Genomic DNA, 18,946 nt, shown 5'->3' with positions numbered 1-18,946 from the left:
AAAGTGGGACAAGGGCTTTAAGAAGTCTTCAACTTGAAACATTGTTGCTCTTTTCACATATGCATTCTAACCTGTTGAATGTTTTCAGCATTTTATTTTTACATCAAATCCAAGTACTGGTGACCCATTAAGGAACGTTGGTCGCTGTTTACAAGATGCCTGTTCAATTGTTAAAAAGCAATAAAAATCTAAGTCCAGTAAAATGAACAATATCAATGAGATGCAAAAGGATACTTTCTACCTGGAACATCTATAACTATCAACTACTCTAAGGTCAGATAAGGAGTAAGCTCGCATTGCCTCCCAATAGTCACCTACCCATGTCCTCTAAAATGCTGCCTGACCTGCTGAGTTACTCCAGCACTTTGTTTGTTTCTATGACATATAATATCTTACTTGGTTATAGCGGAAAATCAGCAATAACGGGCCACATCCCCTATGGTCCGTTCTAATGAGGGATTATTGTATAATCGGTAGGATCTCAATGCTGTTATAATGGATTAATGATCTGACTACCGAATATCATTGCATTTACATTTAACCATTTACTTCAGTAAATCATGACTATACCTCGCTTTGTATCCCGGCTCTGCATTTGTTCCTGGTTTCGTGGAGATGCCTCATTAGATTTGCTGCCCCACATCATTAGCTTACCTAAAAACAAAAGGATATGTAAATTAATGATGTGTGTGTAAGAAAGAACTGCAGATGCTGGTTAAAATCGAAGATCGACAAAAAATGCTGGAGTAACTCAGCGGGTCAGGCAGCATCTCTGGAGAGTAGGAATGGGTGACGTTTCAAGTCGAGACCCTTCTACAGACTCATTAATGTAAATTAGTGATACTGATTCGTGGATTCCAATTCTGTTCCTGTACAATTTTCAAAACCAATTTGCTAGTGATAGTTTACGTGTCTTCTTCAAATTAGCCCTGTTGAAATATGCACACACGTCAATGTGTTGTTGACATCAACAAATCTTAGTGTTCCAATCTTGAATTTTTTTCACCAATAAGACAATAATGCCAAGCCCAGTCTTTTGCATGTTCCAAGATCACAAAGTGCTCAGTGGAGAAAATAAATAACACAATATCAAAGAGGACCGAATTGCTTAAGTTTTGATAGGTCTCGGGAAATCATGGTTCTGAGGACAATGGGTAGACCATACTCTTGATATTGGGCTCAGATTCATTTGCTGACATTTTGTTGGTGCAAATTTCCATATCCCAAGGACCTATATCATATAATTTCTAATTTCTGCAATGTGAGTGTTCAAAATGAGGGGCACCTTAACACAGCATAGTGGAAAAAATGATGCTGTATGCAACTCATGCTATGCCCCAATCAAGTTTTCCATGATATCCATTTAGATTATCCTCCATATCAGTTATTAGAAGAGCATATTGCTCTTTGTATCATTCATTTAACATGTGCAACAACCTTGGTTTTGTCCTAGCTATTCGTTGCAAGATATACCATTCACTACTTTAGCAATTTTTGCCAGTTTCCTTGTATCTTTGAAGTTTATTATTTCCAAATCTATAAAATCACTACGATTCACCACATTTTTATAAGACTTTCCAGATTTGTTCTTTAATTTATCTTGCCAAACTTCACGTCCTTGCAAGTTATCACTGCTGCCAATAACAGGTGCACACCGAAATTTGCTCTTCCCACGTTATAAAGAAAACACCCATTTTCTTCTAATTTCTCAATGTAGTCATCATATGACAGTTTCATCACGAACACCTCATTTGATATGCTGGCAAAATCTGACAAGATGTGCATTTCACTATTGCAGAACTGCCATTGGAACTTTGTTCTCATCCATCACACATTGTCCTGACATGACCTTCTCCATTGTCTGTTCAAGATAGTACATTCTCATACTTAACATCACTAAAAGAATCATCAAAATATCATGACCTCTGCAATAACCAATAAACATTGAACTTGTCACAGCCAAATCCATAAAACAAAAAACTGGAAACAATAAAACCAACACAGTTTGATTGAAAGCAAATAGCTTCCACCTTTAGACCAGAGAAATAGCGAGGAAACAGGCCCTTCGGTCCACTGAGTTTGCGCCTTCCAGCAATCATCCCATACATTAGCACTATCCTACACACTAGAGACAAGTTACAACTTACAGAAGCCAATTAACCTACAAACCTGTACATCTTTGGAGTGGGGGAGAAAACTGGAGCACCCGAAGAAAACATGCAGTTACAGGGAGAACGTACAAAATTCGTACAGACACCCGCAGTAAGGATCGAATCCGAGTTTCTGGCGTCGTAAGGCAATAGCTGTACCGCTGTGCCACTGTGCCACCCCTGCTGGGGGGAGGGGGGAATTGAATACACCAAAATTCCACAAACACAAGTTTATGGTTTGGGGCTTTATGCTCTAATTCGTACATTTAATCTCCAAACACAAATTGCACCCAACTATTCAATGTTAATAGAAGATGGAGCAATACAACGATTCAATCAATGAAAATTGTATGCTATTTGTCAGACACTATTCGTCATCTCAGTTATCCAGGCATCTGTTATGCTATTTATACACCAAACTCAACTTTACTCAAGGCAGTTCTCCATGTACAAGTGAAGCACATGAAATTACAGCTACCAAAAAGCTCTGCCAGCCAACCACTTTAAAGCTGCTGTTCAGCACAACTATCAGATTATTCCCCACTTAATCACATCTACCAATTTAGCTAATATCGAAGAACCAGTAAAACGGTGGAGGAGACCTAACAGACCTCACTACAGAAATTAATTTTCCAAGGCCGTTCACTGCATGTAAAATAGGTCATATATGAGGGATAAATAAAACATTCAAAATGCCTTTATCCAGCAAAGATTGTCAAAGGCAATAATGATCCAAATGATCCAGTTTGGATAATTATTTCCTTCAACAATAGAGCTTGAAAGCTTTACTAACTCAATACAAAGTAAGAATTTGGTTGCGTCCATTCCTTCCCATTTCTATCATATCGGACATATTCTGGTGCATGATTCTTCACCTGAATTAATTCCACAAACTTCATTTTCCAAGACACACAAAGCAATTCATCATTTTTAACATGATTGCATTAACATGACTATGCAGTTTACCTTTTTAAGTATAATTTCCTTATACAGTACTTTTAAAATACTGATCTAGAAAACTCAAAGAAAACACACTGGTGATGTGTCAACATCTCAAATAACTTAGATCTTCAGATTTGAGAGCTCAACTGTGCAGTTTCAAAGTTTGGGCATTGCTTTATGGTCTCTCCCCTGTACACAGTACTGCCATCTCTCCCTTCATAGTCCAGGTAACTGGAATTTAACAGCATGTCCATAATGACACCATTTTAATTACAGGTTTGCCACTCACTTGAAATTTGAATTGGATACTGTTAATTTATACTCTTAAATACTTATGAGAAATACATGGGAGATTTATATAACACCTCCAAATGTTTCTTGTGTAATTTGAGAAGGGATAAGGGGTGGGGGATGGAATGGAAATTAGTCAACTCTAATTAACTAAGCGAATTAGTGAACTAATGAATCATTAGTGAAATAATCAATGCCTTCTGTGGCAGGCAATGATTCATTGGAAGGAAGTTATATATTAGCAAATATTATGCTAATATGTGATTAATAAGATACTAATGTTGGAAAGAAAAAGCATAGAGGATATAAGATGCCCCAAAGCATTCCATCATTAACAACACTCCCTGTCTGTAATAGATTAATTAACAGAAAACCTTGGTGGAAAGAGAAACAATTAATATTTCAGGTCAAGAACCCAATTCTGAAAAAAGGTCTTCTAACTGAAAAGTTAACATAGTTGTCTGATCTGTTGAATGTTTCCAGCATTTACTGCTTTATTTCAGATTTCTTGCATCTGCAGATTTACTTTACACTAATTGCTCGATTGGGTTACATGATCAGACAAATTTTAATTCATTGTATCAAATGACCGACACAAGGTAAAAAGTAAATTAGATGTGGCATAATTTTAGCAATTTTTATGGTACTATATAATAATAATAATAATGGATGGGATTTATATAGCGCCTTTCTAGATACTCAAGGCGCTTTACATCGCATTATTCATTCACTCCTCACTCACACTCGGTGGTGGTGAGCTACTTCTGTAGCCACAGCTGCCCTGGGGCAGACTGACGGAAGCGTGGCTGCTAATCTGCGCCTACGGCCCCTGGACCACCACCAATCACTCACACACATTCACACGCAGGCAAAGGTGGGTGAAGTGTCTTGCCCAAGGACACAACGACAGTATGCACTCCAAGCGGGATTGCACTCCAAGCGGGATTCAAACCGGCTACCTTCCGGTCGCCAGCCGAACACTTAGCCCATTGCGCCACCTGTCGATAGACAGTTATGTGAACATTCAGAGCAACAAACATAACCAAATGACCAATGATGAGCAACTAATGAGTGCTACGAGAACAATTACTAAAAATATCATGCTATTCTCAGTAACATTAAATTTCCAGCTGAGCTTTTTGATCCAGGTTGGTATGAGCCAGAGATAAATCCGTTTTCTGTTATTCACTTCAGCCATTCCCATTCAGTAATTCACCAGCAGAGCCAGTAATAAAGCAAAATATGGGGGCGTAGATACAAGAAAACTTCTGCCATCCTCAAAATGCAGGGTTAATAGATGAAAAATTATCTCTTTAAAAAAATGTCTTATTGAATTACTGTTTGTTCTAATTGTACTGTGTTCTCTGTTCTTCACAGTGTGTCTGAACTAAACAATGAGCTGATTTTTTTCCTACATGCTAGCTTTAGATTTAGTTACACTATAACAGGCTTGAAACCCATGGGTTTTAAACCAAAAAGGTCCTTTGTGAATTTTTTTTAAATTAAACGCAAATGAACAAAAAATTCCCAAATAATTTCTGGGGGGGAAAAAATTAAAAATTAAAGACATACTTAACTGAAACCAAATTATTTCCCTTCAGTTTGCCTTGATTGACAGATTTGTCATGCAGCAGTGACTATGAACTATTGGCAGATAGAGGATAAATGTACTTCCATTTGTACTTTCCTTGTACTCTCAGAAAGTGCAAAACAGTAGAATAAGTTGTAGAAAATGTGGAACAAGCCTGTGTGGATTAAAATTAGTCTGAGGCTATTTTAAATGATTTGCTCGAATGCAAAGAACATATGAAAGGTTCTATTTTAAATAGGTACATTTAAGCAATTTACGTAATTCATATTCAAAATATTATTCAAGACTTTGTACTTGTGCATATAGCTATATCCTACTGTGCTGAACATTTGAAAGTTTAATCTATTAAACTAAAAAATCTTTTAATAATTACATATATTCAAGGTTGAAATGGCACACATTGGTAAAACGAGCAAGGTAAAGGATCTGACAATATATTCCTGAAGTGTTTTTAAAGTGTTGAGTTGCTGCATAAATACAGATTTCATGTTTTCTCTGAATTTGGCTTGTACCAAATTCAGAGACAATCTGACAATATTGCAGATATGAATATAAATATGCAAAATATGATGCATGATAGTCACCCACTTCTTTATAATGGTGCCGGACCAGAAGGGCATTCTAACACAATACATGTCCCTATTGACTTGCTTACATCTCTAGTTCATGGTGAGTCAACAAGCAGAAATAAACAACTACTTCAGGATACAAAATGTAAACATTAGCAGGAAATAAAAGACAAAAAGGACCAATATATCTGTTTTTAAGAGTACAACTAGATCGGCTATAACACACATTTTCATAATGAGAATTCAATACAACATGATTAACATTTTTTAAATACATAACCTAATTGATCATAATACAATTTCAATCGAGACAGAGATCCACTTTAGAGTTACTTTGGAAATTGACAAACAGAAAAAAGTGCCCTGGGGAATTAAAAATCTAAAGGGAAAAAAAAAGTTTCCATGTAACCTACAGTGCCCTCCATAATGTTTGGGAGACAGGCCCATCATTTATATAATTGCCTCTGTATTCCACAATTTGAGATTTGTAATAGAAAAAAAAATCACATGTGGTTAAAGTGCACATTCTATTAAAAGGTATTTTTATACATTTTGGTTTAACCATGTATTTATGTGTGTTTATACATAGTTCCCCCCATTTCCGAGCACCATAATGTTTCGGACACATGGCTTCACAGGTGTTTTTGTAATTGCTCAGATGTGTTTAAAAGCTTCCTTAATGCAGGTATAAGAGAGCTCTCAGCACCTAGTCTTTCCTCCAGTCTTCCCATCACCTTTGCTTTTATTCCTGTTTATCAACGTGAGGACCAAAGTTTTGCCAATGAAAGTCAAAGAAGCCATTATGAGACTGAGAAACAAGAATAAAACTGTTAGAGATATCAGCCAAGCCTTAGGCTTACTAAAATCAATTGTTTGGAACATTATTAAGAAGAAAGAGAGCACTGGTGAGCTTACTAATCGCAAAGGGACTGGCAGGCCAAGGAAGACCTCCACAGCTGATGACAGAAGAATTCTCTCCATAATAAAGAAAAATCCCCAAACTCCTGTCCGACAGATAAGAAACACTCTTCAGTAGTCAGGCGTGGATTTGTCAATGACCACTGTCTGCAGAAGACTTCATGAACAGAAATACAAAGGCTGCACTGCAAGATACCAACCACTGGCCAGGTTACAGTTTGCTAAGAAGTATTTAAAAGGGCAACCACAGTTCTGGAAAAAGGTCTTGTGGACAGATGGGACAAAGATTAACATATCAGAGTGATGGCAATAGCAAAGTATGGAGGAGAGAAGGAATTGCCCAAGATCCAAAAGCAGACAAACTCATCTGTGAAACACGGTGGTGGGGGTGTTATGGCCTGTGCATGTTTGGCTGCTGAAGGTACTGGCTCACTTATCTTCATTGATGATACAACTGCTGATGGTAGTAGCATAATGAATTCTGAAGTGTATAGACACATCCTATCTGTTCAGGTTCAAACAAATACCTCAAAACTAATTGGCTGGCAGTTCATTCTACAGCAAGACAATGATCCCAAACATACTGCTAAAGCAATAAAGGAGTTTTTCAAAGCTAAAAAATGGCAATTCTTGAGTGGCCAAGTAAATCACTGCATTCACAGACCACAAGCCACTCACGTTCGCATTGACCAAGGTATCTGACCCCTGGTCTGCCAGACAGCAACGGCACCTCGCCTACATTTCCGAATTCACGTCTGATATTCGGCATGTGGCAGGGAAGCTGAACGTTGTGGCTGACGCGTTGTCCCGTCCAGCGCTGCCCGATGTTTCAGCGTTAAGTCTAGGCGTGGATTATGAGGAGCTGGCCTCTGCCCAACAGGCAGATGCCGGTATGGATGTTTACCGCAATACCGAATCAGGTCTCAAGCTGGCTAGGGTGCCTTGCGGCGCCGCCGGTGTGCGAGTCCTTTGCGATAGCTCCACGGGCGATATCTCCACGTCCCATCGTTACGGGTGCTTGGCGGCGTCGGACCTTCGACACTATACACAGCCTAGCGTACCCGTCCATTCACGCCACCTCTGCCTTGGTCGCGGCGAAGTTCATCTGGCATGGGTTGAGGATGCAGGTCGCAGCAGGTGCCCGTCCCTGCATCCCATGCCAGATTTCCAAGGTACAGAGACATGTGCGCCCGACGGTCCAGGATTTCGCCGTCTCAGACGGCAGGTTCCTGCACATCCATGTCGACCTGGTGGGTCCCTTGTCGTGTTTGCGCGGGGCTATTCACTTCCTGACTATCGTGGACATGTTTACCAGGTGGGCGTACGCGATACCGTTAACGGATACCTCCGCTGAGGCGTGCGCGAGGGCCATTGTCTCGAATTGGATCGCTCGTTTCGGGGTCCCCTCCGATATCACTACCGATCGTGGGGCCCAGTTCACGTCCTCCCTTTGGAGCAGTATGGTGCAGTTGTATGGCGCAAAGCTGCATTAGACTAGTATCACCCAGAATCCAACGGTTTGGTTGAGCATTTTCACAAGTCGGCGTTGAAAGCTCGGCTCACCGGCCCAGATTGGGTCGACCAGTTGCCTTGGGTCCTCCTAGGCATCAGAACCACGCCTAAGGAGGACCTCACAGCCTCCTCGACCGAGTTGGTTTACGGCTCGGTTTTGCGACTGCCTGGGGATTTAATGCCCGTCCCCCGGGATCAAGAGGTCCCGGCTTCTGCGTTGTTAGCTGACCTTCGCAAGCGGGCCACGCTTTGGTCCCGTTTCCCACTTTCCGGCATGGTTCGTCTGTGGTGCATGTGCCTACTATGTTACGGGATTGTGCTTATGTTTATCTCCGTAGAGATTCTCACCACTTGCCGTTACAGCGGATGTACGAGGGTCCGTTCGGGGTGCTGAGTACTGGTGCCTCGACGTTTACGTTGGACATGGGTGGCAAGAAGGAGTTCGTCTACGTGAGCCGCCTTAAGCCAGCACACGTCGACGAAGATAGCCCGGTGACAGTGGCTACTCCGCAGCGTAGAGAACGTCCACCGGCCGTTTTACCGCCCTCAGCACCAGTTACCCTCAGTCATGTTTCTTCGGTCCCCTTTGTTACACCCGTCCCTCGTTCGCGTTTTTCGCATCCCTCTGGTTCTGTTTTGCCGGCCCCTACTGTTACGCTCGCCCCGCGACCTTGGACTACGCGTTCCGGTCAAACCGTCCTGTTACCCGTGTTTTTCCGTACCGCGGATTCTGCGGGGGGGGAACCATGTAGCAGCGCCTGCTGGCGCACGCAGGTATCGAACCCAGCGTTCGGAAGCCGCGGTCACGTGATTCAGGAGGTGCTGCGTGTTTTCGCGCAGTTTTGCTTTCGCGCGCCAGTTCAGCACTGACCACTGATGTGGCCAGACGTGTCGAGAGAATCTGTTTACTGAAAAGTGAATTTTCGAATAAAAGTTTGTTTAAAACTTCAGTTGTCGTTCTTGAGACCGCCAAAAGCTAAAGAATTGTCAAAAAATATTACGGGTAGTAACAATAATCTGGGACTAATGGATTAATAAGTGACATATTTCTGCAATGTAAAAATCAGCAAATGGAAAGCTTTCATAATTTGAAGATATATTTCCCGCCAGTCTTTACCTAAATTACAATAGTACTCAAACTCAGTGGGACAAAAATACCTTGAAATTAGGTAAAAAACCTCTTATTTATTAAGTCCCAGGTGAAACACTTATTTCATAAAATAATAAATGCGATGTCACCATTGTTCAATAAAATCTTGACCTATTTTGCTATGTAGCACAAAAACCACATTAACACAAACCTGTATTGGGAACATGGGAACGCCATTTAAAATCCCAGCAATTCAACTCATTAGCAATTTTTCCAGCTAATTATTTATGAAGTGCACGCAGTACGGAAACAGGCCCTCTGGCGTAATTCATCAACGTCGATCAAGCTTTATAAGTGAGCAGGTCCCTTTTGCCTGAATTTGGTCCATATCCCTCTAAACTTCTATCCATGTATGTGTCTATATGTATTTTAAACGTCACAATTGTGCCCACCTCCAGAGCTTCCTCTGTCAGCTCATACCATATACTCATCACACTGTGTGAAGAAATTGCCCCTCAGGTCACTTTTAAATCTTTACCCTCTCACTTTAAACCCAGCACCTCCAGTTCCTGGGAAAAGGACTGACCATTCACCTCGTGATTTCATATAACTCATTAAGGTCACCTCCAGCTTCCACACTCCAACGGAAAAAACATCCCCACCTATCTAGCCTTTCCTTAAAATTCAAGCCCTCAAGTCCTGGTAAACAGCCTGATTAATCTTTTCTGCAGTCTTTCCAGCCTAATGTCTTTTTAAAAATGTACAGTAAAGCTATAGAAGCGGAAACACACTGAGGGACATCTATACAATCATAAGGCATTAAGAAAATTCTGTTAATACACTGAACATATTGGGCCAGAATATTTATTAACTAACCGGCAATTCAAAAAGAAACCGCTGGCTAACTTGGAACACATTAGCACACTGCAATCAAACTTTTACCCTCCATACTATAGTACAGAAATATGGAACATGTTGGAGATCAGAACAAATCTACAACCATTTTGTAATGGCCTGAACTTTGAACAGACCAGTCAGCTTTATGCCTGCTTTAACTGAAATATCTAGCAAACCCTCATTTATTTGAAAGTCAGATACAAATGTCAGATTTAAAACCGCACAGTAATTAAGCTTTTTGGCTCCCCACGTCCAAGTGAACCTTTCTGCCCATCCACATTACAACTATTTACGAACATTAGTTCGGTATCTTATGTCTTGTCAATTCCTGTGTAAACGTCCGTTAAATATAGTGATAGTATCTGACTGCGCTACTTACCTAGCAGTGGGTCCCAGATTACATTTTACTCAAATCCCCTTTAATACATCTTCTCATTTTAAAATATGTCCTCTTGTTTTTTTATATGCCCATCATGGGAAAAAGATTTTTACTATCTATCCTCCTCATGCCTCTTATCTTATATAATCTTATATAACTCTGAGGTCGCTACTCAGTTTACATCACTCCAGGAAAAATAAGCTCAGCCTATCCAATCTTTCCCCTGACCCAAAACTAAATTCTTCCAATCCAGGTAAATTCCTGGTGAATCTCCCTGGAACTCTTTCCAGTTCAATCACATCTTTCCTGTCATGCATACTTCCTCCCAACTTGTATATTCTATACCTATGATGAAAGTAAGCATGCCATATGCCTTCATCATCCTACCTACATGTTACCCCCTCCCCTGACATCACTCAGGGGAGGGGGTAACCTGCAGGCCCCCTCTCCTGACATCAGTCTGGAAAAGGGTCTCGACCCAAAACGTCGCACATTCCTTCTCTCCAGAGATGCTGCCTCACCCGTTGAGTTACTCCAGCATTTTGTGTCTATCTTCAATTTAAACCAGCATCTGCAGTTCTTTCTTATGCAGTACTACACATTGTTGCTATTGCTCACTTTGCAACTCCCCTTCAACGGTGCAAAATCTACCACTCTGAAACTGCATTTGTCCTATCCAAATCCCTCCCCTTCAAAAGTTCAACACATTATTTTATAAATGTAAACTTAACCTAATCATTAACATGTGATTCACTCCACCATAAATCACATATCCTATTTTGTAAATTGCAACTTTTCACTACTGGGTTCAAATACAAGAACACTGTACACAACTATTGTTTATGAGCAACTTTTCATGAACAATAATTACCTGAAATATCATGAATGCGCATTTAGTTCACAAAAATTAATTATTTTTAAAATAACCTCTTTCTTGTAATGAACCAATCCAAGTCACCTCCAATTTATTGGTCGACTGGCTGTTGCCACTAATTAGAACTATTGTATGAAAGCAGCTTACCTCACAAAAGTGTGCCCATTCCATCAATGAGCTGTGGATGCTGGGTAAATTAATAGATTTTTGGGGGCTAGTGGATTACATAACAATGACAGGCGAATAGTCTCTTTGCACAGGTCTATTGCACAAGGGGGGAGGGCAATTAGTGGCAGGTGACACGAGAGCGAGGGGAACTGACAAGCATTTCTGCATCCACGATGAGAGGTTGCCTCACTGGTGCCAGAGTCCACATTAAAAGGGGAGAATAAACAGCCAAAGATAATAACATCATAGGCAAAAAAAATGACCGAGTTCCACAACCCAAATTTAGACAGCACATTAAAAAGCAGGACCTCAGAAGTTATAATCTCTGGATTACTTCCAAAACCACATGCTAACTAGAGGATAGGAATTGGAGGTCAGATTAGGTGGTTAAACAGATGATTGGAGGGCAAGCTTTAGATTTCTGGATCATTGCAGAAATTCCTGGGGGAAGCTGGACAGGTTACACATGAATAAGAAAAAGTGTCAATAATTCTTGCAGGAAGGTTTATAGTTCATTTTGGGAAGCCTTAAACTGAATTGGGGAAATAGTAACGGAACATATGTACAATTGTGGGGGAGAGGTGATGGGAGGAATTCAGTGAAGTAGGTGAAGCATTTGGGAGGAACACAAGGCTAAATTGCATATGTTTAATATAAGCAGTCTGACTAAAAATGTATACAAACTTGAAATTGCTGATGGCTACATTGGAATATAACACAGATATGATGGAATGGGATAGAGTAGGCAACTTAACATTCTAGGATGGAAAATATTCAGCCACGATCCGGGGTGATGTAGACAATTTACAATGGTTAAGTAACCAAACAACTGTCACAGTCATGCCAATCAAAACAAAAGAAAAAACTAAAGATTAAATGCTAATTAAATACTTGTTACCAAGGATACAGAATCTTGGAAACTAGTCTCGGCATAAAGTATTTGGTTAGTAGTGTCAAGCAGTACTATTTAAATGTCTGCGACAGTCACAAAAATTGGACCATAAAACCTTGGCAAAACTCTTCAGAACTTCCAGGAACGAGTGACAATGCACAAGAACTGGGACAGTAATGGCAGATAACCAAGTTTCTTTTTCAGCCTTGTAAGAGACTAAAGCTGGATACAAAGAAATTTGCCAGCTTTCACAATTTGCAAGACAGTATTTTGCTCCAAAACCATAAATACTTGCCCGATTCGGCCCGTAACGTTGCCTATTTCCATCGCTCCATAGATGCTGCCTCACCCGCTGAGTTTTCCTAGCACTTTTGTCTACCTCCAATATATGCATAGCTTGGAAATTTCTCGTCCTGCACATCAAAATCTAGACATTTTTGATCAATTCTTTTATCAGCATTATTGAGTTGAAATGCTCTGCTACACAGACACAAAATATTAAAAAAATATGCAAGATATAGTAGTGGAGGGTGACAAATTTCAGAGATAAAATGTGGGGAAATTCAGAGCACCACTGAGTGACAGTGACAAACTTCAGTTTGGACAAGGATATACAGCCTGCCAGGAATGCAACGGGGATGAACTAGAGTAGCCAAAATGACAAAATGTAAATTATTTTACATTTCCAAGAAAATGTAAACTTATTGTATTAAACAGTGACAAATCAATAATTATTTGTCACGCAAAAAACACAGAATCCATATGCCGGGATTGAGCTACTGCAATAAGGCGAAGTCCATGGAAGACTTTGACTTCAAGACTGAGTGGTGCAGAGCCTGGAAAGATGCCAACACCAACAATGGAGAGGTCATCACAGACCCCACAGTGAAAGCACTGGATGTTGACCTCCATCGCAAGCAATGGCTAACCCTGAACAGAATCCGCACCCTCCATGCAAGAGCAGTCTTTTTCACACACAGAGTTGTGAGTCTGTGGAATTCTTTGCCTCAAAGCGCGGTGGAGGCCGGTTCTCTGGATACTTTCAAGAGAGAGCTAGATAGGGCTCTTAAGGTTAGCGGAGTCAGGTGATATGTGGAGAAGGCAGGAACAGGGTACTGATTGGGGATGATCAGCCATGATCACATTGAATGGCAGTGCTGGCTCGAAGGGCCAAATAGCCTACTACTGCACCTATTGTTTATTGTCTAACAGCCCATCACGTGCATAAGTGGGGGATGACAGACTGCCCTGCTTGCGACTGCGACATCCAGACCAGACCATCCCACATATCGTGAATGACTGCCCACTGAGGCTTTTCCTGGGGGCATCAAAGCCATCCATCCAATAACTGATGCTGTCCTGGCCTGGATGTCTACCCTTGATCTACAACTTTAGGCTGTGCACTCCATACGCAAGAAGAATAAGGCGAAGTGTGCAATGTAACATATGATTGCTGAAAGACAAGTACAGTTAATGAATAAAAGAGTTTGTGATTAATCTAGTGAAGATGCAGCATGAGTTGTCAGTGCACCCAAGAAATGGCAAATTGATGATACGACCACAAGAACTTTTAATTGCAGTACAGCTACATCGATGCACGGCATGGTTAATACAACACTTTAGTGTAAACTATATAAGAGTCATATTTTCTAAAATGCATAAATGGCAATATCTGACAAAACACGGTTAACTTTATATAGGAATAAAAGAAAGGCAAGAAACAGAATCCTCAGGTCAGCTCCATGATTAAAAGAATCGTCTGAAGGGTCTCGACCTGAAACGTCACCTATTCTTTCGCTCCATAGATGCTGCCTCACCCGCTGAGGCAGCATCTCCAGCTTATTTATCTACCTATAATTAATCTATATCATTTCCTGCTATAAAGTCATATGCAAAAGTCCAATCTGATTTGAATGCAATCAATGATTGAACCTCCATAGCCTTTTAGAATAAAGTGTGGTATAAAATTGATTCCCTCACTTTTTAGCAATCTCTTATCCCAATGTTTTGTGACCATGACACCTAGTTCATGTTTCATCAGCCAAGACATATCAATCTTGACAAGCCCTCCAAGACCTTTATGTTTCAATGGTGTAACAAAAACAGGGGTTCATGGTTCAAGTCAAACCATCAAGTTGAAAGATAATTAATCAGAACAATGCTTCTATTTCCATAACACATTGGACTCATGCCAATTCATACACATACATAAAGTCTCTGCTGTTCCACCAATATTTGTGCTGGCAGATGGTTTTTATTAAGCAATAATTATTTCAGAAAGATCACTCAGATACACCAAAATTCCCACTTTAGCCGCTCCATTTCTGAAACTTTCATCATACTGATGCCATTATTAAAGTTAATAACATCAATCCTTTGACTATTTAAACCATTAGCATCACATTTTATCACAGTTGCCATATTCCACACAACCGTGATTATTAGACAAGTAGACATAAAATGCTGGAATAACTCAGCAGGTCATTTCAGGTCGAGATCCTTCATCACATGATTATTAGACTCCTGATATTTTTAATTTAGAATTCTATCTTTGTTATTAATTTTGCAGTTCTTTCCAACCAAACGTTCCTCATCCCAAGCAAACTACTGCCTCACATGCATTCACATCACAGGCAGATGTTTTTCAGACATCCGAATCTCTGCAAGTCAATTTGATTTCCTCTACTTCAAGGCATTTGTTAAAACCACTTTTCGACCAACTTTTCAATTACCTGGTTAGCCTCTAGATTTACGTTTTGCGTTTATTTTCTTCCCTAACAAAATAATAGCTCGGATAACGATAGAATGAATGACAAAAGAAACGATAAAGGGTGAAATAAATATAACAGAAAACAAAACTAGAGGGGATGCACACAGATTGCAGTCCAATTTATCAAGGGATTGAGAACTTTATAGAAGTACAGAATAATTTACAACACTAGTGGACTCCAGTCAATCTGCACAACATAGTAACAATCATACTAGTGTTCTTTTCTACTTTGCCAGTCCTTATTATGATAAACAGATCTTTCAAATGGACCCAAATTGTCAGAATTCTCTAATATTAATCACTCAAACAATACAAACACAATAACACAATACCCTTGAAAAGGGGCCAAAGTTCATCCAATTTCCTCGTCCACAGTAACAGTTGTTTAATTACACTAATAAATTACAGCTAATTCATTAAAATTAAAAACAGGGCAAATCTCCAGCAGAGAAGAGCTTTGGGAACCTGGGGCTTTTAAAAAAAACTTTTACTCCAAAACAATCGCGTCTATTCGATGGGACACTGAGTTTATCAGAAACATAGATACCTAGTTAACAGCAAATTACCGCAATGCTGTTGTGGGGGTTTACTGTGTATAAACTGACAGTTGTTTCCCCCATTACACCAGTAACTGCTACAAAAGGGCTCCGCACCCACGATGAAAGGGGATGTTCGACGCCGCGAAGGGAACTATGGAAACGCAGCTTCCTTCCCCGCTTGCTTTAAACGGCCGGCACGGCCTGTCACAGAGCCCGGCCTCCAGTGTAAATGCAAACGCAAGGGCTTTGGCGCTGGGCAGCTGCCCTGCGCCTCGGGATTACCGACCTCCCCAAATCAGGAGCTGGGCCGGGCTCTCCCCGACAGCAGAACCAACTGTACCGCAGCTCCGCTTCCCGACCTCTGGCCTGTTGCCGTCCCGTTCAGCGCTCAGCCTCCCAAGCTGACCGAGAGTCGAGCCCGTCCACTCACTCACCTGTGGAGGGCGGCCGGCATTGCCGCTGACCGGCGCTCCCGCCCGGGGCTGGGCTGGGCTGGGCTGGCAGAGCCCGCGCGCGCGTGCCTCCCCTCCCTCCCTTTGACCGTTAACGACGTTCGCTCTCGGCGTTCTGTGACGCCGCCATTAGCCGCTCCTGCGCGCCAGCAGCCGTCAGAGTCTCGCGTGAACCGCCGGCTCATGTCAGTGACGTCACTGAGGCGAGGGGCCCTCGGGTGAAGAAACGTCAACGAGCCCCAACTGTGGAGGAAGGAACTGCAGACCCTGGTTTACACCGTGAGATAGACTCAACATGCTGGAGTAACTCAGCGGGACAGGCAGCACCTCTGGAGAAGAGGAATATGTGACATTCCGGATCGAGACTCTTCTTCAAACAGAGTCAGGGGAGAGGGAGTCTAGAGATAATGAAGGGCAAGGTGTGAAAACGACAGATCAAAGCAGACGTTGCAAAGAAAAAGAAAATGTAGAATGGTTCATTGTTAGCTGAGGGGAAGGTGACAAGGAGGCATACAATCAGTATATTAATTAGGACAGTGAAACTAGTCGGAGAACTAGGGTGAAGCCCAAACTCCCAGCTGCTAACACACTGGTACCTTCGGAAACAGGGTTACCACTTGCTTACAGAACCTAGGAAAACAAATACTAACCTAGTATAATCCTCTTATGTATATTTATGTTAGTTGAGGAATAGATGCTTGCCAGGACATGGTACATGGACAGGTGATAAGACACAAAAAGCTGGAGTAACTCAGCGGGTCGGACAGCGTCTCTGCAGAAAAGGAATAGGTGTTGTTTCAGGTTGAGACCCTTCTTCAGACTGAGAGTCAGGGGAAAGAGAAACAAGAGATATAGTCGGTGATGTAGCGAGATATAGAACAAAAGAATATAGAACACTGCGGGGGTGATGCGCCGTTGTGTATGGCTGCTCCTCCTGCAGTCCGTCCTTTCACCCTTTTTTATTTTTATTTTTAGTCCTGTCCGTACAAAATGTTTATTGGAGGTCTTCTTTTATGTGGTGGGTGGGGGAGGGGGGGAAGGGGGCAACTGTTTTAATCCCAGTCCTACCTGGTCGGAGATGCGGTTTTCTTCCGAACCACTTCTTCGTCCTCTCTGTGCGGCCTACCATCAAGCTGGAGCGGCGTTTCCTGCCGGGACTGCAGCTTCGCCGGCGGTGCAAATGCTGGGACACCAACATCGTTGAGCTGCGGCTGCAGAGCGTCCAGCCGCGGGCGGGCGGCACTGGATTTCAACACCGCGGGGCCTGGTATCCGAGTTCGCCAGTGTCAGAGGTCCGGCCAGCGCGGCCTGAGAACTTTGGACATTGCAGTCTTCAGGGAGGAAGCGGCCGCTTCAGTCCAGGCCGCTGAAGAATGTTCACCCGACGCCGATGATCCAGCTTCACGGCAGAGGGCCTGAAAACATCGAGTTGGCTGAGGAGGCCACATATAGACCCCGACCTCGGGTGGACTATGAGGGGGAGAACTGGATATTTTTAGTGCCTTCCCTCACAGTGAATTCTGCTGTGGGGGGACGTTTCATGTTGATTTTTATAGTGTACTGTTCTGTGTCTTTTTTCTTTTTTGTTTTGTATGGATTTATTGACATTTAATCTGTTCAATTAGTTTAATCAATCTCTGTAAAGCACTTTGGTTCAAATTGATTTTGTTGAAAAGTGCTATATAAATAAACATTATTATTATTATTATTATTAAAAGATATGCAAAAAAGTAACATAGAGGTTCACGTGCATCTCTTCTATCCTCATCTACTCCATTTGGTGTTCCTGATGTGGATCCTTTACATCGTTGATACCAAGCGAAGACTGGACAACTATTTTGCTGACCAATTGTATTTGTTCTGAATGAATACGTTTACTGGCCAAGTATTCACATTCAAGGAATTTGCCTTGGTACTCCGCCCGCAAGTGACAACATGACATACAGTGACAGTTAGAAATGACACATAAAACATTAAACATTAATAATAAAACATTATCGATTAAAAATGTGAATTAAATAAAATACCAGAACAAAGGAGGCTAGAGATTTTTGGTTATTGAGTAGAGCTACTACTCATGGAAAAAAGCTGTTTTTATGTCTGGCTGTGGCAGCTTTGACAGTCCAGTTGCCTTCCAATGGGAAGTGATTCAAAGAGATTGTGGCCCGGGTGAGAGGGGTCAGAGATGATCTTACCCACTCGCTTCCTGGCCCTTGCAGTGTACAGTTTGTCAATGGAGGGAAGGTTGCAGCCAATTTGATCAAATTCTCATTTGATCGGATGATTCACTGCACCTCCGGATGTCGTGCTTGGTGGCTGAGCCAAACCAAACCATGATGGAGAAGATGAGGACAGACTCTACGATGGCCGTATAGGATTGGACCATCATTGCTTGTGGCAGATTGTGCAGGAAGTACATCCTCTGTTGTGCCTTTTTGACTGTGGAGTCGATGGTGGCCCCCCATTTAAGGTCCTTGGAGATGATGGTTCCCAGGAACCTAAAAGGCTCCACGGATGTGACTGGGGTGTTGTTGATGGTGAGTGGGGAGCTCTCTTAAAGTCTACTATCAATTCCACTGTCTTAGAGCATTGAGCTGCAGGTTATTGCGATGGCACCAGGACGCCAGTTGTGTCACCTCCTGTCTGTAGGCAGATTCCTCCCCATCCTGGAGCAGTCCAAACAGGGTTGTGTCATCCGCAAACTTGAGAAGCTTGACAGAGGAGTCAGCGGAGGTGCATTCATTGGTGTAGAGAGGGTAGAGGAGAGGGGAGAGTACGCAGCCTTGCGGTGCTCCTATGCTGAGGGTGTTGGGGTCCATGATGTGGTTTCCCAACTTCACATGCTGCTTCCTGTCTGTCAGGAAGCTGATGATGCACTGACAGAGGGGTTCAGGCACAGTCAACTTGGAAAA

General features: G+C 41.9%; 1 protein-coding gene across 1 annotated transcript in view; it reads right to left on the bottom strand.

The window, feature by feature from the left end:
• Positions 1-18,741, bottom strand: part of LOC129701069 (centrosome-associated protein 350-like) — a 112,172-nt gene extending 93,431 nt beyond the window's left edge. Inside the window, 2 exon segments of the mRNA XM_055642022.1 lie at positions 571-654; positions 16,017-18,741. Coding sequence (XP_055497997.1) covers positions 571-646 — 76 coding nt within the window. The 5' untranslated portion in view covers positions 647-654; positions 16,017-18,741.
• Positions 18,742-18,946: the final 205 nt, after the last annotated feature.

The sequence above is a fragment of the Leucoraja erinacea genome, chromosome 10 (assembly GCF_028641065.1).
Source record: "Leucoraja erinacea ecotype New England chromosome 10, Leri_hhj_1, whole genome shotgun sequence".
In the NCBI taxonomy this organism is placed as follows: Eukaryota; Metazoa; Chordata; class Chondrichthyes; order Rajiformes; family Rajidae; genus Leucoraja; species Leucoraja erinaceus.
This window is presented reverse-complemented; position numbering and strand designations above follow the sequence as displayed.